The following is a 25,535-nucleotide window of genomic DNA, read 5'->3' on the forward strand; positions in this document are numbered from 1 at the left end:
TCGAGCAGTTAGGCTAATCGAGGAGATGTGCTAAGCATTTGTTATACTCACAGTCTCAATAAATGTGGACACACACTCAGAAGAATAACTCTAGACCAATTTACAAAAATACTTCAGATTTTTATAAAATTTTTAAGACCAAGATCATCAAAATCGGGTAAGTACTTTTTAAGATATTATTTTTCAAAGTTTAGAAAATGTTTTGTGTCTGTGTGTAATTACGCACCATAGGAATCAAGAGGAGAAAACTTTAACATTGCATATAAAATCAGGGAATGTTCTCACAAGCGTCACCTATTGTTTCTAGGTCAAGGTCATTGAGATGTCCCGTGGGCCAGCCGGAGAAGTTTGGGCGTCTCCCGGTTCCCCATACAAAGGCTTTTACAGGATTGCCATTGCAGCCTTTGTGAAATAGTGCAGGCACTATTTCACAGCGATTTTCACTGCACCAGGTCACTTATAAGTCACCTATATATCATGTCTTCCAACCCTGAAGGCTGGGTGCAAAGTACCTATGTGTGAGGGCACCCCTGCACTAGCAGAGGTGCCCTCACATCATCCAGGCCCATTTTTCCAGACTTCATGAGTGCTGGGACAGCATTTTAAGTGTGCACTGGACATAGGTCAATACCTATGTACAGCTTCACAATGGTAACTCTGAATATGGCCACGTAAAGTGTTTAACAACTGGGAATTGTACCCCAATACTGATTCCAGTATTGGTGGCACAATCCCATGCACTCTGGGGGCTCCACAGGCGGCCCACAATACTGCCATACCAGCCTTCTGAGGTTTTCCAGGCAGCCCCAGCTGCTGCCGCCTCACAGACAGGCTTCTGCCCTACTGGGGCTTGAGCAGCTCAATCCCATGAAGGCAGAACAAAGCATTTCCTTTGGAAGAGGGGTGTTACACCCTCTCCCTTTGGAAATAGGTGTTACAGGCATGGGAGGGGTATCACCCCAGAGCCTCTGGAAATGCTCTAAAGGGCACATATGGTGCCCTCCTTGCATAATCAGGTCTACACCAGTTCAGGGACCCCCCCCCAATCCCTGCTCTGGCCCGAAACTGGACAAAGGAAAGGGGAGTGACCACTCCCCTGTCCATCACCACCCCAGGGGTGGTGCCCAGAGCAGCTCCAGAGTGTCCCTGGGTTTTGCCATCTTGGATTCCAAGGTGGTGGGGCACTCTGGGAGTATCTGAGTGGTCAGTGCCAGCAGGTGACATCAGAGACCCCTCCTGCTTACCTGATTAGGTGACCAATCCCCCTCTCAGGGCACTCCTCTAGGTGTTTCTTCAGATTCAGATTCCAAGACTCCAGCAGGAATCCTCTGCATCCTTTACTTCCTCTTCTACCGATGGAACAACTGCGGACCGCTCCAGGAACTCTAGAAAACTGCAACAAAGAAGCTAAGACGGCTTCTGCAACCTTGCAACTTCAGCTCCTGCCAGCAACTGCAACAGTTTCCAGGTAGTGCATCCTCTGAGGATTGCATGTCTTCAGCCTGCACCAGAAGAACAGAAGGAATCTCCAGTGGAGTGACAGAGTCACTTCCCTGCTTCAGCAGGCACCTCTCTGCAGCGACGACCAGTGGCTTGGGTACCCTCTCCAGATGAATTGCATGCATCCAGCAACACAGGTGGGGGACTAAAGTGACTTTGGCATTCCCACCATCCGGCAGTCCAACTTTGGTGGAGGTAAGAGCTTGTTCCCCCGCAGGACAGTACCCCTGTGCACCATGTGGCTTGCAGTTGCTAAGGCATGTGTGCGACCTTCCAAGAAGTTCTTTGTGTATTGCACAGTTTAGGCCCCCAGCACTCCATCCTGCGATGCACTGCTTCCTGAGTGGTTCTCCGGCAGCGTGGGAATCCTTTGTGTTGCGCTGCGGGGCCTCCATTTGCATCTCTTTGCCCCCGTGCTGTGGGACTCCTGTGCACACTGCCTAGTCTTCTGAGGGCTCTCGGAGTTGCTGAGAGCCCCCTCTGTCTCCCGCTCCGGGATAGAGGCCATTTTCCTCTAACCGCGACCTTTGCTGGTGCCAAGGCTTGTTGGCGGAATCCAGCAATGCAAACCAGACTGCATTCATCCATCTGACGTGGGACATCTTCTGCACCAACCAGGAACCCGCATCCATCTTCTTTTGTGCAATACTGAAATTGTCTTCTCACCAGTGATTCTTCTTTTGCACCTTCATCCAGGTTAGCAGGGCTCCTGTTCTCCCTGGACTCTTCAGTGCTTCTTGGACTTGGTCCCCTTCTTCCACAGACCCTCAGGTCCAGGAATCCATTGTTGGTGTCTTCTAGTTCTTGCATTATTTTCTATCACGACTTCTAGTGTGTTTTAGGAAACTTGCTGTGTTTTACTCCTGCTTTCCTGGGCTCTGGGGTGGGGTATATTACTTACCTTTGCTGTTTCCTTACACTCCCAGAGCCCCTCTACACTTGCCTAGGTGGGAAACCGACGTTCGCATTCCACTATTTTAGTATATGGTTTGTGTTCCCCCTAGGTCTATTGCAACCTATTGTGGTTTTCACTATTTGCACTGTTTCCCTATTGCGTACTTACCTATTTTTGGTTATTAGTGTGTATATATTGTGTCATTTACTTACCTCCTAAGGGAGTATAGTCTCCAAAGTATTTTTGGCATTGTGTCACTAAAATATAGTACCTTTATTTTTGTAACATTGAGTATTGTCTTTCATGAGTGTGAGTTCTGCCTACAGCTACCTCTAGACAGCCTGGCTTCTAGACACTGACTACATTTGACTAATAAAGATAACCCGACCTGGTATAAGGTGTAAGTACCTTTGGTACCCACTACAAACCAGGCCAGCCTCCTGCAGAAGTGGACCACTTGGAAACACACTGCACAGGTGGAACCCTTGGAGGGTCGAGGTTGCAATGGGTTACGGATCCCTAAAGCACAGCTGGATCTCTGATGCAGGGGCCAGGGAGGCCGGATGCAGAGCACATAAGTCAGCCAAGGGTTGTGTGTCAAGGAGCCTTTGGAGCCAGATGCAGGTCACTATGAGGGGGCATTGCCATTGCAGGTCAGCAGGGCCAATCTGGGGGGGTGATTCTTTGATGTCCTGAAGTTCTTCGACTGTGTTTGCTTCTGATCCTCGGAAAGTACAGACTGGACTTTTTTTCTGGTTGTCAGATGTAGGGGGGTCCAGTACCCCGGGCTATGGCACGTCTCTACCACTGTAGGTCACAGCACCACCAAACTTGGCACGCTGGCAGGCTTTGTCCTCTGGGTCAGTTGGGTGGAAGTTGGTTGGGCTGCGGTATCCGGTTCATTGGTCAGCAGCAGCCAGTCAGTGAACTGGATTTCACTGGTTTCTTGCCTGCAGAGTGCAGGGAGTGATGCATTCACCCAGAGGGAGGCTCTTGGTGATTTTTAGAATGAATGAGATTCTCTAGGGTTTCTTAGAGGCTGTCCAATGTCCAGTTGACCTCTCTGTGGCGATTGTCGAGTCTTGGGTGCAGCAGGCAGGGTTTGGCACCTTCTTCTTCTGGTAGCAGGACTTCTGTTCTTGAGTCTTGGGTCTTCTTTGTCACTGGCCTTCTTGTGCCCATTAAATCTGATTTCCAGGTCTAGCGACGCCCACTAAATACTGTATGTACTGGGTGTTAGGGAGAGTTCCTGGTAGTGGTCAATGGGCCATTTACCTCTGGGTGGCTACCCCCATTATGTGACCACTTCCTGTGGGAAGGGGTCACATCCCTAACCCTTGTTGGCTCTTTGCCTGCCATCCAAGCTAGACGAGAATTAAATGGAGTGACCACTTGTCACTCCCTCGATCCTGCTGTTACTCCCACCAAAGGTGGGGTCTGGGATGAGGAGTGGCAATCTGCTGCCAGCAGTAAATGATTGGAGTCGTGCTTTAAAGGTGGCATGGCCTTTGAATCTTCCTCCAGGAGCAGGGCACATTACTGGGGGAGGAGGTTTGACACCTCTGCCCAGGAAAGGCTTTGTGTTCTGGTCCCAGAGAGCAGGAGCCTTCACCCCAAGACCCAGAATCATGGCTGGTGGTGGCAGGCTGGTTTGAACTAGCCAGCAACCATGCCAGGGTGGTGTAGATTGTGCAGGGACACCTCTTATGTGGCCCCTGGGTACATGGTATAATATATCCTGCACTAGTACCAGTGAGGATTTATTATTCTGAGGTGTTTGGCACCAAACAACCCAGAGTTTAAAGTAGCCATCATGTAGCTGGGAAACTCGTAACGACTAGTGTCCAGCTCATGTACTTGCTACGGCTTCCTTGTACACTTACTATGCCTTAAGGTTTCATAAAGGGCACATTAGGGGCATATTTACTCATTCAAACATATGCCCTCGCATGCATTATAGTGCATCCTTCCTTAAGGCTGTAAGGCCTGCCTATAGTGCATGCAGTTTTAGTGGATGGGGCACTCTTGGTGGGTGCCATGTCGAGTGTGTAACTTTTAAATGAACCAGGTCATGCACTTGCATTGGCAGTCTGCATGAGGCTGGTGTGGGGGTCTCTCACAGAGAGGCACAATTGGTGATGCAGCTCTGGGGGACCCTCTTCAGTACCCAGTCCCTAGGTACCAACTGTACCATTTACTAGGGACTTACAAGCATGACTGAAGTGCCAAACATAGTACAGTTTTGGGGAAAGAGATCTGGCCAGTTCGAAAACACATCATTTTCCAGGCAAAAAGTGCAGGGCTAACCATGCAAAAAGAGGCCTCTCTGGCACTCATCACCTCACCAAATTCCGCATCGGGACCACTGCATGAACCATTCCTGCGCAGGACTTTGCTGCACTGTCCGCATCCTTCCAGGAACCACCACTGTACAACGCATACTTGACAACGGCATACACACTGCAAGCTCCTCGTCGATGGCATCCTCGATGAGGATGCAGAACTCTGCAACACAAGACCTGCAGCTTCTTCCAACCCAGCCGGCGCGTACCACATCTCAACGCAGGACTTCACATCCCAAGCCCCTCATCGATAGCATCCTTGACGATGAAGCACGACCTCACTTTACAGTTTCACAGCCCTATAGGAATGGCCGCTGAAAAACACATCCTCGATGCAGGAGTCTGCATCACTCTGCAACCATGATTTAAGATACTTTTGCTCAGTGGACTTAACTAGGTCCCAGTAACCGGCCCATGCTTGGTCAACCTGAACTTGTGACTTTGTCCCTGCCTGGCGCAATCAGACAACCACAGTTGTCGCTTTGTGGTTTTTGGTGCGATTTTCAATTAAATCTTAAAAATTGCATATCTCTTGTTCTACTGATTGCATTGTTGTCATTTTGTTCTTAAGTTATTTATTAAACTATACTTGTTTTTTCTGAAATGGTGTGGGGTTTTCCTTGCGCTGAGTTTTCACTTTATTACTATTTGAATTGCTGCATAAATACTTTACACATTTCCTCTAAGTTAAGCCTGTCTGCTCTGTGCCAAGATACCAGAGGGCTGAGCACTGGTTCACTTGGGGTTTGCTTGTGCCTCACCCTGACAAGGATTGTGATTTTACCCCTCTTCCCCACACCAGTAACCCAATTTCTGACAGGCTGCATTTACTGTTGTAGGGCAAATATTTCACCTGCTCCTTGTAGTGTTGTCAGCAGTTACCTAATATTGTCTTGCTGTGGAGGCAGTCAACTGAAAAGATCACAGAGGGTAGGCATGGCTAGGGAGTCACATGTGACCAGCATGTCAGTCAATTCTGCCACATGGTGACAAGTTTGAGTCAGAAGCAGGTCTGAAAATGGATTGGTAATTGGATTGGTCAAGAAAGTTTTCAAGTTGTTAGGCAAAAACCATTTAGGTTTCGATTACCAGACAACCAAGAACCAATTTTCAAAAACTCACAGTAGGCTTAAAGCCCGCCCATTGGTTGACTCCACTGTCACTACCATTTGCTTGCTTCTTTTTCGCTTGCTTACCACCTCTTCTTGTGTAGACTCTTTACCATCCTTTTGATGGGTTGAGTTGTGTCCTTCCACTTGCTCATTGTGAGAAACTGGGTAATTAGTTGAGGGGAGGTGATAGCCCTACTCATATAATAAATAAATACAATCCCTGTTAGCGTAAACCACAAAAGTAACAACATAATTAAACCTGTGTTTAGCCCTCTGGTAGCTTTGCATAAAGCAGTATGGGTGATCTTGGAGGCAATAATCAAGTGAAAACACAACACAAGAAAAACCCCAAACCAAAAAAATGACACCTAAATGACAAAAATCGAATAAGTAGAACCAGAGTTAGGATTTTTTTTAAACATTTAGGGTGACAATAGTGCCAAAAAGGTCAAAAGGCCAGTTGCAACTATCTGGACACATTGGACTCTGTGAAAGTCACAAGTTAAGGCCAACCGAGATAGAGCACAGGCTGGATAAAAGGACCAGGTTCCTCTCAGAGAAGTGTTTCCCTTCTCAAAGTCCAAGTCCATGCAAGGAGCCTCAGCTAGAACTTCATCGTGGCGGGGAGGCGAGAAGCTCATTGTTAGTGCGACGAGGAGCAGTCTTTCGCTGGAGCTTCGCACTGGCGGGAAACATGGGCGGTCACTGTCGACATGAAGAGCAGGTGTAACATCGCTGGCGGTCGTCGCTTACGCAAGGAGCATATTGCCGTCACAGCTCGGCACTGGTGAAGATGCTGGCAGCCATTATTGATTCGAAGAGAAAGTCATTGCTGGAGCTTCGCATTTGCAGGTGATGTGGAAGGTTGAGATTTGGCACAAAGAATCGTTTCACAGTTGTGAAGAGCCCAGAACATCTCGATTTTCAACTGGAGCTCGGTTTTGAAGAAGGTAGAGTACATGCTGATGCCAGTCAAGAGTCCAGGGCCTGAGGGGGCACCTTTTGGGGATCAGGATGTACTCCAGCAGGGGCCAACAGCAGGGCTCATGCAGTACCTGTTGACGCTGGTCAGCTAGGCAGTCACAGGGAAGGGCTCTGGAACTTGTTGTGTCCCTGTAGCTCAAACAGGAGGTCAGCCAAATGGCCGTAGGAGTGACTTCTGGGGATACTGTGTTTAAGGTAAGCAGGTTCAGTCTTCTTTCTTCAGACAGCAAAGCAGTCCTTCTTCTCAATCTTCCACAGGCCCAGGAGTGTTTTGATGAGAGGTTCTTACACCCAGTGCCAGCCTGTGAGTGTAGGGTCCCTCCCTTTGACTGCCCAAAAACTGGTTCTGGTCAGTTCTGCCCCTCCCCCAAGGTTTGGCAACAAACTGTTTAGGGTAACAATGGACAGGCAGCACCAGGTATTGACTACATTTGCTGGTGACAGGATAGGCAGCCTCAGAAGCCAGGAAGGGGGTGGCCACGGCCCTCAGGCAGCCTTTTGACGCATAGGAAGGGCTGAGTGCACCCACCCCCCAGCTCATCCGGCTCATAAGAGGAAAACCCTGCCCACACCCAGGCCTCCTTGTCCCCATGTCTGGGAGGAATACACATCACATTACAGGAGAGCTGTTATAGCCATGTGGCCTGGGATACTGGCAGAAAGGCACATTAGGTTTAGGCAGGAATATGCCATCCTTCTAAAAGTGGTATTTTCAGAATAGTAACTTCAAATCTGACTTTACTATTAAGAAGGATTATATATTACAATTCAAGTGAGTGAAGGAAGTATTTATCTACCAGCTCCCAAACTGTAGTTACCCCTTATTAAGTGTAATAAGGTAACCCATGCCTCCTCCAGAGGACTTAAACCCATCAGCGCCAGGCTCACATCCATTCTGAATGCCTTCACCTCTTCCACAACCTTCCCAAATGCTTGGAAATACGCAACTGCCCTCTCATTGCTCAAGAAACCTTCTGCAGACCCTTCCGTGCTCGTCAACTATAGACCGATCTCCATTCTACCATTTCAGGCAAAGGTCTTAGAGAAAATCATTAAGAGGAAGCTCACTGAATACCTCAATGACCATCAACTACTTGACACCACTCAGTCTGGTTTCAGACACAACTACAGCATGTGTACTGCCCTCACTGCTGCTATGGATGACATACCTATGACTCTGGACAGAGGAGGCATGGGGGTTCTTATCCTCCTGAGCCTCTCCACAGCACTTGACACAGTGCCTCACCCCATCCTCATCCAATGCCTAGACAACATCGGAATCCAAGGAGAAGCACTCCAATAAATCTGTTCCTTTCTCACTGGTAGGTCCCAGTCTGTCAGCCTGGTACACCACGGACACCCATGACTTCATCTGCAGAGATCTGCAAAGATCCTCCCTCAGCCTGACTCTCCTCAACATATACATGAGCCCTCTATCCAGCATCATCTGCTCTCATGATACCAACGTCCTCTCCTATGTCAATGACAGGGAATTCATTCTCTCCCTCACAACAAAACATCCAGTACACAGATCAAGTTCAATGCCTGCATTACTGAAATAGCCCACTGGGAAGAGTACATCCCCTGTTGGACTCCAGTGTTGGCCTCCCCTGTTGGCATGGGTGGTGGGGATAGGATTGACAACTACCCACACCACCCATGCCAAGAACCTCTGGATCATCATTAACAATGATGCCATCACCACCTCATGCTTTCATACCATGAAGATATTTGAGAAAGATTTTCAAATGGCTTCCAAACAACACCTGGAAAACGTTGGTCACATGCACGCTGAACTATGGGAACACCCTCTATCTATGCTGGGATCAGCAAAACACTCACCAGAAGCATGCAGACTATTCAGAACATGGCAGTGAGAACCACTCTCAACCTCCCACGCCTCACTCACATCACACCACACTTGTAGGTGCTCTACTGCCACCCCTTTTAACAAATGAGCACTATTCAAACTCCTCACCCGCACTTTCAAGGCACTACAACACACTGACCCACTATACCTCAACAATCACATCAGCTTTTACAAACCAACCAGACACCGCCCCTTGTCCGGACTCCTACTTACACAAATCCTAAGAATACGGAAAATCAGATCTGTTGATTGAGCCTTCTCCTATATCACTCCTTAAGAACCTAAACCTGCCTCTGCACATAAGAGCCTGCTCCTCACTTCTTGAAATGCACAAGAAGCTGAAGACCTGGCTTTTCAAGTTCTTCCACTAGACCCTAGATATGTCTACATTCACACCTGCTCACCTCCAGGATACCCTCCCTCTACAAATCTCCTCTGGTTAACAACATAGCAACCCTGTGTTAGCGTATGGGAGAGATAGCCTTACAACAGTGAAAAATGATCTTGGGCACTTTTCACTACCAGGACATGTCAAATTTAAGTACACATGTCTACATTTTTGAACACCATGCACCCTGGTCTGTGAGCCTTTAGGGCGTATCTTACAGGTGACAAAAATATGAACAAGCATTTGCAGTGCAATAGCTCCCGCATTTTCTTGAGTTAAAGCTATTGGCAATGTACATTTATACCTGGACTTTTCTTGCCACATAAATTGGTCAATCCTGCCTCATAATTTCGTCTTTTCCTGACATATAATTCCAGTGGCCCAGCATTTAACTAAAGCACTTCCATTTATCTTCTTCCTCTATCTTAAAATATATACAATTATCATGAAAACCTTTAGCTGAAATAAACTTTTGGCATTAGAGAGTAATGCTCAAAACACCATAACAAAAATATCATTTGGGATGCATTGGAGGGTGAAAGTAAAGAGGGAGTTGAGAGTAAAGGTGGAGAGGACAAGTGGCCCAGTAATGGTGTCATGGCCCTAAAGTAAGCACGGAAACTGGATGATTGGAATTTTGGTAGGAAGACAGAGCAGTAGCGTTGAGTGAGGTCTGTGAGTCTCTGGGCCCCAGTGCCACTTCCCCTGTTGCTCCAATGATAACTAGGCCTCAGGAGAGAAAGCAGATATGGCAGAAAAAGAGAAGCAAAAGGAATACAACAGACAAAAGAAAGAAAGAGAAGGGGTCGCAAAGAAATAAAAGAAAGAAGGGAAAGAAAGAACGAGAAAATGACAGCACAGCTATGAGAAGAAATAGAGTAAACATGTGAGACAAAAAAAGGGAAGGAAGCTGGCGAAGAAAAGATAAAGAAAAAATAATGAAAGACATGTGAAAAGAAAGAGAAAAATGAGCATTAGAGAAAAAAGTTAGATGGTGAGAGAAACAAGCAGCGAAATAACCAGAGCATGTATGTACTGACACATTTCCCAGAGACACAGAATGGGAAAACCACTTTGACACTTCGGGCCCCGACAAGTAACCTGTAGCTTCCACATACAGATGAGAAAGAGAGGGATTTATAATAAAACATGAATTGACAAATAAAGATAAGTTAAACACCAGAGAAAGGAAGGAAGATCTAAAAAAAGGTGAAAGGATGAATACAGAATCAAAGGAAAGAGCAAATAAAAACGACAAAGAAAGAATGAAGGAGAGAGAATAAAATAGTGAAAGAATGAACACCTTATGAAGAAAAGACAGGAATGAAACAAGGAAAGAAATAGCCAAGTTTTTGCGAGTTTGAAAGAGGAGGTATCAAGAGGAAGAGGGAAATAAAAAAGGGAGAGCAGTAGAAATAAACAGGTGAATGAAAGAGTGAAACTGTTAACGTGTGGATTTTAAGAGCTGGAAAGAGAAAAGTGGGGGAGAAAAAAACATTGAGTGTAAACAGAGTAAAGGAAAGAATGGAGTGAGAAATGCGAAAACAGACCCTCCCAAATAAAGATGGCAGCTAAGAATAGATTTAATTGGCTCCCCCACGTCCTCAGACGTCAGAGTGTGGAACAGCAGGGGGCACTGCAGAACAAAAGGAGGTGCATTAGCAGAGTTGAATGTGAACCCCAATACAGCAGTAATGGGGCGCTTTAGATCAGGATTCGGGGTATAGACAGAGCTGTGTCCCGGCCCAGTGCTGGAATAACAGAAACGCAGTGGGTGAGTAATCAGAAACAGAGCGCCGTGTAATTCCTGGTATTGGAATAATGGGCGCTGCAGGTTAGGGTTGAGGTGCACTGACACGAGTTGTATGTGAGCTGCAGTTCTGGAATAGTAACGGGCACACCAGGTCAGAAGTGAGATATGTTAATGGAGCTATGTGTAGAACCTAGTATTGGCATGTCAGTGTTGCCGAGTGTTAGCCTGGAGGTGCCCTGGTGAAGCTGCGAGTGGGGCCCAGCATGGAAATGGCATTGCCTCTGAACACAGAAGCGAGGAGTCCTGAAGGGCGTGTGTGTGAGCCTTAGTACTGAGAAGAAATGTGCACTGAATGTTAGAATTGATGAATTCTGACAGAGCTGTGGGAGTTCCCATCAACAGTCGTGTTGGATGTTAGACTTGAGATGCACTTGCTGAGCTGTGTTTTGTTCTTTTGGGTCCAGTATTGGCTTGGCAGTGGGACTGAATATTAGAATTGAGATGCTGCAATGGAACTGTATGTGAGCGAGGTCCCAGTATAGGAAATGAGTGACCTTGCCAGGGTAGAACTGAGGCCCCAGTACTGGAACAGCACAGTGTACTGATTGTAAGAACTGCTCTGGCAGACAGGGTGTGTGGAGTTCTGGCAAGGGCACGGCTGAGGTCTTGGAGTGTGTGAACTGAGGTGCACTGATGGAGCTGCGCCTAAGGTCCCAGTACTGGAACAGCAGAATGTACTGACTGCAAGAACTGAGGTGCCCTGGCAGACAGCGTGTGTGGGGTTCCAGGCACTGGCACGGCCGAGGTCTTGGAGTGTGTGAGCTGAGGTGCACTGATGGAGCTGCGCCTGAGGCCCCAGTACTGGAGCACCAGAGAGTACTGACTGCAAGAACTCAGGTGCTCTGGCAGACAGCGTGTGTGGGGTTCCAGGCACTGGCACAGCCAAGGGCTTGGGGTGTGTGAACTGATGGAGCTGCGCCAGAGGTCCCAGTACTGGAGCAGCAGAGAGTACTGACTGCAAGAACTGAGGTTCTCTGGCAGACAGCATGTGTGGGGTTCCAGGCACTGGCACGGCCAAGGGCTTGGGGTGTGTGAACTGATGGAGCTGCGCCAGAGGTCCCAGTACTGGAGCAGCAGAGAGTACTGACTGCAAGAACTGAGGTTCTCTGGCAGACAGCGTGGTGGGGTTCCTGGCACTGGCACGGCCGAGGGCTTGGAATGTGTGGACTGAAGTTCACTGATGGAGCTGCGCCCGAGGTCCCAGTACTGAAGCAGCAGAGAGTACTGACTGCAAGAACTGAGGTGCCCTGGCAGACAGCGTATGTGGGGTTCCAGGCACTGGCACGACCAAGGGCTTGGAGTGTGTGAACTGAGGTGCACTGATGGAGCTGCGCCTGAGGCCCCAGTACTGGAGCACCAGAGAGTACTGACTGCAAGAACGGAGGTGCTCTGACAGACAGCGTGTGTGGGGTTCCAGGCACTGGCACGGCCGAGGGGTTGGAGTGTTTGAACTGAAGTGCACTGATGGAGCTGCACCCGAGGTCCCAGTACTGAAGCAGCAGAGTACTGACTGCAAGAACTGAGGTGCTCTGGCAGACAGAGTGTGTGGGGTTCCTGGCACTGGCACGTCCGAGGGATTGGAGTGTGTGACCTGAGGTGTACAGATGGAGCTGCGCCTGAGGTCCCAGTACTGGAGCAGTAGATTGCACTGACTGCAAGAACTGAGGTGCTCTGGCAGACAGCGTGTGTGGGGTTCCTGGCGCTGGCACAGCTGAGGGCTTGGAGTGTGTGAACTGAGGTGGACTGATGGAGCTGCAAGTGGGATCCCAGTATGGAGCATAAGTGGGAACTGTCTCTAAGGATTGTGGAGCTCTGGTAGACTTGGTAAAGAAAATCCAAGCCAGGTAAGTGTAGGAGCCAGGCAGCTGAGAGAGGGTGTAGAGAGCCCACAAAGCCCAATGTGACCAAGATAACAGCCTGATTTATAGCCTTGTTTACAGCTAAGCTCAGAGCAAGAATGCTCTGCAAATGAAAAGGGTAGATTCCCTGGGCCGGAGCAGGAAACATACTAAAAAAACTTTCCCTATAGATGAGATAAACAGGACAAAGCGTAATTATACAGTAGTTGGTCCTTGCTCCCACACAGAAGAAAGAGGGACAAAGAGTCATGACTGACCACTAGCAAGCAATGATTTTTAAATGACACTAAAACTAACAAATGAAATAGCTGGAAGCCCACAGAAATACACCTAAAAGTGTACAAGAGGTTGTATGATTACGCTCGACCTAAAAAGAAAGGTTTAAGCCTGGCAAAAGGTTTTTTCACCAAGTCAAAATGCCAGTTCAAAAACCGCAACACAGGCTGCATTGGCAGGCCCGAGATGTTTTACAGTGCTACTTCAGTGGGTGGCACAAGGAGTGCAGGAGCACACTTGTAGCATTTAATCTACAGGCCCTGGATACATAAAGTACCATATACTAGGGACGTATAAGTAGATTAAAGGTGCCAATTGGGTGTCCACAAATATTACCATGTTTAAAGTATCATTTTTATTAAAAACAAAGGTCCTAACTAGTGTCAGACCTAAGTGGGCCATCACCAAAATGGAAGTGAGGACAAAAAAAAAAAAAAATGCAGGAGGCAGACTTTTTGAACTATACTGCTAGAGCCTAAAGCAAATAATATCCCTCTGAGCTGAGTTAACAATACAACTCTTCAGGTAGCATCTTCTGGTTCACTGGTCAGATGTTTTCCAGCTCCTGCAGCCGCCATCTAAGTAGGAGGGAACCAATCTACTTTCCTCCTTAACATTCTTGAATCACCCCCCCTTAAACCTGTTTGCAGCTTCCCTCTGTCCAGGACTGGCTTTAGGGCTGGTGGTGCCCGGGGTGACCATCTTTTTTGGCATCCCCCATGACCTCCTACTCGGATTCCCTCAACACCACCTGGCAAAGGTGCCCCTCATCTCTCCATAGCCCTTCTCTCCCATACATTAATGTGTTTTAAAGCGGCAGTAAGGGCTGACTTTACTAATAGGAATATATGTCTACCGAACTATTTTTATTAAAATTAGGAACTGATAATAAAAGACTGGGGAAAAAATCATAACGTCTTAACCTATTTTATGCAGTTTGAATGCAGCTTTTTGATGACAGTTCGTAACAGTCACTGTTCTGTATTGGGTTATATTTTATGAACTGTGACAACAAAATAATCCTTGTGAAAAAAAGCAGTAATCCACTCAGCTATTCACATAAAATAAGATCTGTGACATGCACGGCACACGTTCTTTGCGGCAGGCACATTAACCCTCTGCGCTACTTCATGGCGAGTCAAAACTGCCATAGGCAAAACTCGGATCTCTCTCTCTAGCAGAAACATTAATCACAAGAGTTATCTTGACGTTTTTATTGCTGCCTGAAAACTGGATACGCAAGGAACTCTACAGCAGGCGCTTTCCTACCTCATTATTAAACACAGCGCCCACCTCCCCACGTCGGCGCCCAGTGCGGGCGCACCTGTCGAACTGCCCTAAAGCCGGCCCTGCTCCCTAGCGAGACTTGCACTGTCCGTTCATTTCTAGACATCTGTGAACACTAAACTGGACACTGATTGCTGTAACAAGGGATATCGGTGAACCAGTCAAAAACACTCACCCAAGTCTTCCATCCTGCTGCCTGTATCTAGCGCCTGGAAGGTCAATGGATGCACAGCGCCCCAGAAGGAAACCACGGTGACTGACAGGCTGAAATTGTTCGCTTTCTGTCTCCTTCTCGTCAGCCCAGGCGTTACTCGCTTCCTCTCTCTTGTGTGAGTCACTCCGTGGTCTCTCCGATCGCCACCCACGAGTCTCCACCACAATTTCACTTCTCCGTCTTCTCCTCTGACTAGCACCCGCTCTCGTTTTTTCCACTCCTCCGGGTCCTTCCACCCGCGGTCTTCTTCACTCTTTCCCCTGCCCCTCTCCTCTCCCCACCGGCCCGTGACGCTTGTCTGAGTGCCCAGCCCCTGAGCACCTACGAAGGGCTCGCTTCCGAAGCTCACCGCAGAGGAAACACATCTCTGGGTGGCACAAGCGGCCTATTTACACATGCGTCTGAGCACGCTGTGCACCGAGATTATATTTTATTCAAAATGCTGGCCCTTTAGGCTGAGGTTTTGAAATGTGAATGATCTATTGCAATCAGTGGCGTAAATTCAGGGGAGTGTGGTTAGGGGTGTTACACCCCCACCCAATAAATATAATTTATGATAAATAGTTTGGCACAGATGCATTCATTCGGGTATGGTGAGGAGCCTCTTGGATCTCCCCAGGAAATTTTACATACACACGGAAATAAACGCGCACACACTGCCTCTGTGTTTTAAAAGTTCTCGAAAATGTTGGTTATTTTGCAACATATTGTGTTTTCTCTCCTAGTAATCCTACCAGTCTGCATTCCTCTCCCTTTATTGCCCCTTTTAGGCCCCTTTCACGCGCCCCGCTGGGCTATAATGTATTTTACCATTAAATGCCAGCCTGATTGTTAGATAATCTGAAGCCCAGGAGCAATTTTTATTTACATGCGGCCGCCGTGCACAACTTTATCCATTTGCAAAACATGTGACCTAAAAATGTGGTCCATGTCGTCCACTTAAGTTGAGCAAGGACTACAGCTCCCAGGAATTATTAGGATGTAAAATAAAAGCACAGGAAATGAACATTACTAGGTCGCTGTTCACAATGAGTCTTCTCTCGCCAACTTTACTAGGCCTTTTAACGTGTATCCATTTTTTGCCAGATGGTGTATAATTCGTTAAAGCCCTTCTGGTTCTGTAGTTTTTCCAGTTGACCTTTAGACCGCGTTGCCATCTGCTCTGGTAGCTACCAGTCACTCACTTCATGTGGGACAAATGAAACCTGTCTGTGTGTCCATCAGTACTTTCTGTGACCATGTTTACAATGTACATAGCACAGCTGCAGGTGCCAGGATACAACACGTACCTTTGGCTGAGCAGTCAGGACCGACTGAAGGCGCTATGTATGACCTTGGGGCTTGTAACAAGGGGCGGCTCCGCCCTTAGACTGGAGGAGCACCCCCCCAACCCCTACGCCGGCAGCAGAATCTTCAAAACCTTCACAACGAGGGGATAATAAACTATTATCCCCTCGTTGTGAAAGGGGCGGGGCATCTGGGGTGAAGAACTGTGAGGGGGAGTGCTCAACACTCCTCCTCACTGCGCATGTATGTTTGGCCGGCCGAGTTGGAGAGAGCCTGCACAAGCTCCCAGTCTGCCAGGGTGCTCCCAGCCAATCCTGACGCTGCTTTCAGGATTGGCTGCAGGGCAGGCTGGGAGCCTCTGCCTGTGTGCAGCCAGCAGGGAGGAGGAGTACGGCGTGGGACCGCGCCGAAAAGGTAAGTGGGTATTTGTTTTTAAATTTAATTAAATTTTAGGTTTCCCCCCACCCCCCAGCACGCCGCACCCGCCCCGCTCCTTTCGAGCAAAGAGGGCCTCGAATGCTTGTAACAACTGTTCTCTTGGGCTGTCTCTGGCCTGCTGAGTTTTGCCAATGCCTCTGTGCTTGAACATTACAAGAGGGGGAGGACATGGGCGAAAGACTAAGATAACACGTTCCTCACAGCAACAAAGTTTAGTGTCCTAAGCACGGGTGCGCAAGGCTGCCCACTTCCTGTTCTCCTTCGTCAACACACAGCAACGAGTCCCCAGCATGCGTGTGTCTCTGCCTGTGCCACAACCACACAGCACGTGCTTCTCTCCACGTCTCACACTCTCCTGGGGCGCAACTCTACATTCCTCTCCAAGTTCACACAAAACAACAAAAAAATGGTTCACCATACAAACCAGCTGTCCACAGAGAAAGTCAACAGAGGGTTGTCGTGGCATAGGTGGGTGAGCCTGGCTTCTTTCAGGCCACATAGTTCTTCAACTTGGTGGATGGTGTGGGTTTTTGTCATAGGGCATAATTGATGCGGGTGGCGCGGCCTGCCTTGGGCTCAGATGGCATGAGCAGTGATTCTCTCAGAGTCGTCCTATGCGACACTAGGACCTCCTCCTGATTTAGTGCTAAAGTCTGACTTATGGGCGCCCAGACATCCACTGCGGGATATGCCGGTCTATCAGGGGATGGCTCAGTTCTTGGTGATGGACTTGATGGGGATATCGCAGTGTAGTAGCGCTTGAATGTGGATATATTTCTGGCGATTTCATCTGTTCCACGGCAGGCAACAACAAGGATGCCTTGACATAGTACGATGGGCCAGGGACGGTGTTCGAAAGGCAACCTGAACTTGCTCCCTGGGGTCCAATCTTTCATGAGCGCCGAGTCACCTACTTGGAAGGCATATGCCTTTGCTCTCCATCTATGGATAGCCTTGTCATTGGATGACTTGCACTTCTCGTAGGTCCTTTTGTCGTTGATTGGATGGGATGTGGAATGGAGTCTCTGATCACTGGCCCCATTGAAAGGTGTCCCAGTGCACGCCCTTTGGTGGCGTGAGGGGTTAGGCGGTAGCTTCGAAAAAACAAGTAGATGGCTGACTCAGGGGTTTGTTGGCAGGCTGTAGCAAACCGGATTATCTTGTTGAGAGTTCTCATGAACCTCTCGCCTTCTCCGTTGGCCTGTGGCCAGCATGGAGTTATTTTCTTGTGGATGAATCCCATTGAGGTGAGCTACAAGGCTATCTCTTGGCCCTGAAATGGGGATCTGTTATCCGTTTTTATTTCTTTCTTCAGGCCGTGGGTGGCTATGATTTTTTTCAAGCTTGTGGATCACTTCACTGGCTGTCAGAGATTGTATAATTTCCACTTCTGGATATGTCAAGTAGTTGTCAATGAGTACTAGAGTGTGTTGACCATCAGGAAGATTTCCGAAGTCTAGGTTGGTTGATTCCCACGGTTGTCTTGGTCCACGATTGCGACAGGGGCCAGAGGGCTGGGACTTCCGGCAGCCTGACGGCATTCACATGATCTAACGAGAGCCTCTAACTTTTCATCCATCAGGGGGGACCACACTTTGGTCTTCAATCTGCTCTTTGTCTTCATCATGCCTTGGTGTCTGGCATGGGCCAATTGGACAGCTTGGTCTGCGAGGCTAGAAAGGATGACCAAGCGATGACTTCTGAGGAGGCATCCATCGGGGTCGGCAGTCAGCTCTCCGCAGATGTGGTATAGGCTTTCCATGATGGGCCTCGTGATAGAGTTGATTTGTGGCCATTGTTTCTTGAGTACATGCCACTGATTGGTCCCGATTGCACCTAATGCCTTGTGGAGGCAGTCGTCACTTATAGTGGCTTGTCGAAGAGCGTCAGTAGAGATGGGAAGGGGTCAGGACCTCTCCGCGATGTATTTCACATATTCCTCTGTTTCTTGGGCTTCTTCTTCTTTTGTAGCCGCCAGTGGGTGTCGAGAGAGGTACTCTGCTGGGTTGTTAGACCCCAGGCGGTATTCTACTTGGCAGTTGTACTCCTGTAGTTGGAGCTTCCATTTTTCAATCCGCGGGGGTGGTTTTGATGCAGTCCTCTAAAGTGGGGAATCAGAGGCTTGTGGTCTGTCATGACTGTGAATGATGCCCATATATGTACAGGTAGAAATGCTTGCATCCCCAATGTATTGCGATCACCTCTTTCTCGATCTGCATATTTCATTGTGGTGAGAGACCTGCTTGCGTAGGCGACTGGGGCCCATTCTTCTCCTTCCTTCTGCTGTAGTAGCACCGCCCCTAAACCTTTTGGGCCTCCGTCAACTGCTATGGTGGTTTCTTTGAGTGGTCAAATTGTTTGAGGATTGTGTCTTCAGATATTGCGTCCTTTGTGGCTTGGAAGGCAGTTTCCTGCTCTGGCCCTAAAATCCATGGCACTGCTGTCTTGGTGAGGTCTCTCAGTGGTTGTGTCAGCAGCGTGAGGTCCCTAATGAACCGGCCACAGTAACTGACCATCCCCAGGAAGTTGCAGACTTCGGTCACCGTCATTGGGGGAGGTGCTTCCTTGATGTCTTGGACTTTGGCGGGATTGGGGGCAACTCCTTCTACAGAGAAGAGATATCTAAGAAGTGCAGCTTCTTCCTTAAGAACTCACCCAGGCCTGACTCCTGAATTAGTTGGAGAACTTTCCTCAACCAAGCATGGTGTTCCGGCACGGTGCGGGCATGGACTAGAATATCATTATTGACGTTCAGAATGCCAGGGAGATCTGCAAGGAGCTTGTGGATTGCATTTTGAAACACCTCTGCGGCGCTGGATCTTCCGAAGTTCAGCCTGCGATACCATCTGAGTCCCACGTGTGCTGAGAACATGGCGATATATCGTGATTCTTCAGCGAGCAATAGCTGGTGATATCCACATCTGAGATCTAACTTTGAGAACCAGCAGGCTCCACTTAGCTCACCAATCAGGTCATAGGTAGTGGGGGTGAGGTGTGTTTCCCTTCTGATGGCAGCGTTGGGCAGCCTCATGTCAACGCAGATTCTCACCTTCACAGCCTGTTTTGGTGTCCTGGCGACCACGGTCGGGGATACCCACGGTGTGGGTCCCGTCACCTTCTCGATGATGTCAGCTGCTTCAAGTTTGTCGATCTCTCTCTCTATTTGTGGTCTTAGATGGAACGCGATGCGACGATGGCAGAAGGCTACAGGTTGAATGGTCTTGTTGATGGGGCAACATTATCTCTGTCTTTCAGGCAACTAATGCCATTGAAAACATCAGGGAAGTCTCTCAGATTCTCTGTTATGGATTCTTTGTAGACTCCGAACGCAAAGGTCACTATGCCAAGGGCTTCTGCGCCTCTGCACCCTAACAACATGCCATGGCCATCTTCAGCAACATATACTTGGTGCTTAATGGAGTGGGGCCCATGGGTAATGGTTGTCCTGAATTTACCTTGCATGGCTAATGGAGTAGATTGTCTGTATGTGAACAGCTTAATAGTTGTAGGGGTCAAATCTGAACGTGGCTTAATTCTTCCATACGTATCTGAAGACATTATGTTTATTGAGGCTCCTGTGTCCACTACTACTGGGGTCGAGTGATCTCCCACTTGCATAATGCACTTGGGTAGCGGACGTGCTGTGTGGGACACTGTGTCAATTGCAAAGATGGAGTGTATGAAGTGTTCTCCATCATCATCCATGTCACTGTTTTTGGCCTTCACCTCAAAGGCTGTGTTCACTTGGGGTACATCCTTCTCTTGCTCGGCATGCCTTCAGGAAGTGATTCATCTCCTGTGCATCTCTTCCCTCTTGCTGCGCATTCTGCAGGGTGATGGGTTGGTTCTCCACAATAGCCTCATGTCCTCTTCTGGGTCCAGGGGTGCTGGGTGTCAGCATGACTGCATTTTTCTGGTTCTACTTTCACTGGTCCATGTAGTGCGTCTTCTATATGTGATGCTCTGGCCTTGGACAGTTCTTTTGTTCTCTCCGTTGCCAGTATGTCTGCTAGTGACCTTCTTGACTCCCTCAGGATTCTTTCTCACAATTTTGCAGAGGCACACCCTTGTATTATTTGTCCTCTGATTTCCTCATTTTTGTCAGTGAATCAGGACATGCTGGCTAGCTCTTTCAGCCTCATGTAGAAAGTGTCTTTTGACTCCTCAGCTTGCTGCCGCGCTTGGCGAAAGACAAATCTGCCATAGTCAGTGTTAGTCATGGGCTCGAAATGAGCACTGAGGGCTGAGATCAGAGTGAGGTGAGTTTTGGGGGTGGCTTCGTTGATTGTCTTGGAGATCCCATGTATGTCCTTTCCTCCCAGGTGTAGGATCATTGCTCATTTCTGCACATTCTCTACCTTTGTAGCTTCAAAAAATAGCAGTACTCTCTCCACCCAATCCTTCCACCTGGAGGCTTGAGCTGAGGGTGCACGCCCAATGATGACAAGCTCTACAGCTGATATAATGGTCATCGGGCTTGGTTTTAGCTAGCTTGGCATTTGGGTGGCAGTTGGAGCGTGGTCGTGCTGTCCGACGGCACGCATTGTGGGCGTGAGTGGTGGGCTGTTTGATCCACTGGTACACTATGAGGTTAGGCCACAAGGTTAGGGCTTTGTGGAGCTCGCCTCATGTAGCATCGTTGTCTCTTAACAGTGACAGAGTCTACTATTACACTTCTCTGTAAGTGAAAAGGGTGTGCAGTTCAAGTCATTGATTGCCTTCTTCCTGTCTTTTTTTGTTTTTACTCACAGTAGAGTCTTGCTCTGAGGGGTGGCAGCATCCTAGGGGGACACACTCGCTTGGGGTTCGAGGACCAGCAGCATGATGTGTGGCTCACCTGCACTGAGAGCTGGTGCACGGCGAGAATTCCTGCTTGGGTGGGCCCCTTATCAGTCACCGTAGACTAGAGGTGGTGCTCTCACCAGTGTGACATGAGTGCATGGAAACTTGAAGGCTGGGGAATCCCAGCGAGTTTCCCTGGGTAGGCGGGCATGCCACGCTTTCCTCTGCTGCCTCTGAAGGAAGCGCTAGTTGTGAGCGGGCGGGGCTGCCTCGAGGGAGCCATGCCATCGGCTTGAGGATTGAGGATCGTGGCTCCCCAGGACAGGAGCACGGCTGTTGGGGCACTGTGGGAGTCCCTCACCACCAGTGTTATGTTGCTGGCCAACGCGGTCTGGTGGGTATGTACGCAGCCTATTCTGCACTACTATAAAACACTTGACACAATATTATTGGTTCATGCGTGCTGCGCAGACAGGTCCCTCCAATACACTCCTGACCACGCCCAGCAGGCACACACTATTTATTACATTAATCACGTGACCCCGGAGGGCTCTACCAACAGTGCGGAGCACAGGCAAGAGTCCCAGGAATCCCCTCTGGCACAAAGCCTGGATAGCAGCTTCTGCACCTCATCACAGGGCACAACTCTACATACAGAACACCCCCCACCAAAGTCAGTGCCAGGTGCATCGGCACCAGTCCCACTGCTCTAAAGACTGCCTTGCTTATTTCTTCTTGAGAAAGAATTTCCAACATACCAATTTCTTCTTTTAGACAGTGCATAGCTTGCTTCAAAGCCCATCCGTTATACATGCAATGCTCTCAGCTGTACAACCGCACTGCATTAACAGTCCTCAAACCAGCTACCTCTCCTGTCACTCATTGACTTAATGCTAGTTGATGACCCTAAACAATGCTCTGCTGCACTTTGGCTAGGTTTGTGTTCACTGTATTGCAATTGTGTTGTGCTTCAACATTTACATATAGCGCTTACTACCCCTATGCATACATGCCAACATTATAGAAGAGGAAGAAGAAAATAATTGGGAGAATGAAATTTCCCCATTGACTTGTATTGAAAGAGATGCAATTTCAGCCAAGGGACAGCTAAAATAAAGCCATTTTGACTTACAAATCGAGAGTCTCCCATATGAATCTGGTCTATTGCCATATATGCCTATGTGGGGTGCTGAAGCACTAACCTTCATGGTAGAACACTACACCAGGTAGGATTTGAGGTTGGGAGTGTGTTGTCTCTGTTTTGATCCTGTGTGGGAAGTATTTCCATGTTGTGCGTGATAACCATTGAGGTGCGGTTATCGTGTTGTGGGACACAGTGCTTAGCAGTGTGATGGATGAAGAAGTGTGAGAGACAAGACTAGCGAATGGTTTTCCGTAAGCTGGCAGCTTTGAACAGTTCTGCAGGGCCCTTTATGGTATTTCTTATGTTCATAGTCCATTTAGCTAGTAACTAAACTGGGAAGTCTATTCTGTAATATTTTGTTTAAAGTTTATGATAATAAGCAGGCATAGGTTTATGAGAAAATTAAAGAAGAGATCTGCTGGTATGAACTTTGTAAATGTTATGCCATATCTGATCGTCATTGTGAGATGTGAAGACGTGATGTAGTATGTAACTTTGTGGGACCTGCAGTGGTGGAATAAATTAAAATCCTCCATTGACCAGCAACATGTTGTAGATCTCTTTAGTTATTCCATTCATTTTCAGTTGGTGATTGGTGGATTATTTTTTCTGAACTTCTACAGTGCTGTGTGATGGACATGTCCCTTAGCAGTTTTGTCTTATGTGAGTGTAAATGTCAAGCAGTAAAAGGGAATTTTGCAGCCATATGAGCTACAATTCACTGCCCAATAGTGGATCAGTGAGAAAGTTGTCACAACACAGATGGCTGATCTGCCATTTCATAGTTGTCAAGATGGTGGATGCCCCATGGGTGGGGCCTTCTCTGGGTCCACCATCAAATCAACCAGAATATTATAACAGTTGCACCAGATAAAGTGGCACACCAGCCATCAAGTTTAGGGTGACTTTTAAGCCACCATGTTGATGCACTAAGGGCCAGATGTAGGTACAAAAAAATTAGCGACTCGCAATTTGCGAGCATGTGCAACTCGCAATTTGCGTGTCGCTAACTGGAATGCAGGTACAATTTGCGGGGACAAATTGCGACTCGCACCCGGAGTCGCACCGCAGATAGCGAGTCCGCTGTCTGCGAGGTCGCTTTTTGCGACTGCGCACAAAACGGACTCGCAATTTGCGAGTGGGTGTCGGAAATTGCAATTTTCATGAAAATTGATTGCAGGTGCTGCAGAACACTCCAGAAACCACTCCAGAACACTCTGGAAACACTTCCTGGCACATGATGATGACATCACAGCCAGGAAGTTTACAAATACTCCTGGGAGGAGGGAGGACCACACCCTTTTTAACTGCTGCACAGCTAACAGAGCAACAGCAACCATGGCTGACACTCCCAGAAAGAGGAAACTGAAATTTGCTGAGAAGGAGCTGGAGGTGCTCACAGAGGAATGCTGGCAGCACCATGATGAGCTATTTGGGAAGGCAGCCCTCAATGTGCCAGACTCTACCAAAAAAAGAATTTGGCAGTAAATTCAGGAGAAGGTGAACTCCCTGGGGGTCAGCCACAGGAGTGTCGATGAGATAAAGAAGAGGTGGTATGACCTCCGCTCCCGGACCAAGGAGAGGGTGGCAGAAAGGCTCCGGGAGATGAGAGGCACAGGAGGGGGACCATCATCCATACCACCACCCACACCCCTGGAGGAAAGGGTGGAGGAGACCCTGGAGCAGGAGGCTGTAACAGGATTCAGAGATCTGGACACCTCTGAGCCCAGAACATCTACCGGTGAGTACCATGTGATATGCCTGTACCCCCATCAATGCCATACCCCCACCCACCATGTACACAGGGGCATGCACAACCAAGATAGCTCCAATTCAGAGTAGCATATACCAGCATGATGCATTATGGGCAATGTAGTCAAGTAGGCAGTTAATAGGCAAATGTTTATTAGGAAGTGTGCAACAGATAGTAGACACTGACAGTCTTTTCCCCATGTCCCACAGGTCTCCCACAAGACCCCACCACCAGCCACAGCAGCCAGGTGCCACTGGTCAGCCAGCCCCATGAGGAAACAACAGGAGCAGCCACCACTCCCACCTGCACCACCAACACCATCCCCTCTATGACAACACCCGCTGCAACAGTGGTTTCGGAAGCTGCACCAGCAACAGCCAGGAGTGCCACAGCACATCTCACAGGGCATCCACCGCTGCGCAGGCGACGCAGGTTGAGGAGAGCAGGGCTGCAGGCAGAGTCAGGGCGTCCGTCCACCACACTGACAGAGGCACAACTGCTACGTGGTCAGCGCCTGCAGAATCAAATGTTAGGGCGGATTAGTGGGGTTCTGCACCGCTTCGTAAGGAGCAATGAAAACAGCATGCAGCAGCTTCATGCACAACTGGACGTAATAGGCAACAACACTGGTGACCTAGCCCTGTCCATGTGTGAACTGGTGGCTGGACTGCTTACACAGAGCAAGGGTGCGCGGCGCAGGGACGCCAGCTGCTCCAAAGGCTGGACAGGATGGCCTCCTCAATTTGCAGACTGGCAGTGAACACTTCTGGGCTGTCAAGAAGAACAGTCGGCCTCCAGGTGGAAATGGGCCACTTTGCAGGTGATGTGGCAAGGGGCCTGGGCCGGATCACCCATGTGATCGACCTCATGGAGGCACGGCAGGTGTCCAGGGGTACAGGGGACACCCCACAAGACAGCGAGGAGGGCTCCACTGTCAGCAGTGTCTCTGCTGGTGACACCAGGGTGCTCCGGAGTGGGAGTACGAGGCAGAGCACTGCTGAGCAACCTGGTACCAGACAAGCTGGCAGAGGCTGCCGTAGGCAATAAACTAAACACTGTCCCTGATGTTGGGGCACATGATGGCAATATGCCCCATGCCAGGTTGGCTTTTTGAAGTCCCTGAACAGTTTTTCATTGTAAATAGTTTGGTTTTTGCACATATTAAATAACTTTTTTGTTCCACTTAACAAATGGAGTGTTTGTTCAATTGGTGAGTATGGTAGAAGTTGGCACGTACCTTCCAAAGTATTGTGTTGCGATGTGTTCCCGTCTCAGTCTGCCTTGATTTGCGATGCTCCTATCCCTATGATGGCGATGTGGTTGCTCTTGCTCTTCATCCTCAGAATCCGGGTCTGCAGGGGTGAGAGGTAGCCCACGTCGGGTGGCAATGTTGTGCAGGATAGCGCATGCGACAACTATTTTGAATGCCGTTATGGGGGTATACTGGAGGGCACCTCCACTTCAGTGGAGGCATCTGAACCGTGCTTTCAGCAATCCAAAGGTTTGTTCAATCAGGTTCCTGGTCCTCTTATGTGCACTGTTGTATCGCCTCTCACATTCATTGCTGGGTGTTAAGTACGGAGTCATTATC

At 48.7% G+C, this 25,535-nt stretch overlaps 1 protein-coding gene across 1 annotated transcript in view; it reads right to left on the reverse strand.

Moving 5' to 3' along the window:
- The window catches only part of LPXN (leupaxin), a 259,193-nt gene extending 244,353 nt beyond the window's left edge, over nucleotides 1–14,840 (reverse strand). Inside the window, exon 1 of the mRNA XM_069227825.1 lies at nucleotides 14,502–14,840. Coding sequence (XP_069083926.1) covers nucleotides 14,502–14,514 — 13 coding nt within the window. The 5' untranslated portion in view covers nucleotides 14,515–14,840. The remainder of the gene's footprint in view (nucleotides 1–14,501) is intronic.
- Nucleotides 14,841–25,535: the final 10,695 nt, after the last annotated feature.

Source organism: Pleurodeles waltl, chromosome 4_1 (assembly GCF_031143425.1).
Source record: "Pleurodeles waltl isolate 20211129_DDA chromosome 4_1, aPleWal1.hap1.20221129, whole genome shotgun sequence".
NCBI classification, from domain to species: domain Eukaryota; kingdom Metazoa; phylum Chordata; class Amphibia; order Caudata; family Salamandridae; genus Pleurodeles; species Pleurodeles waltl.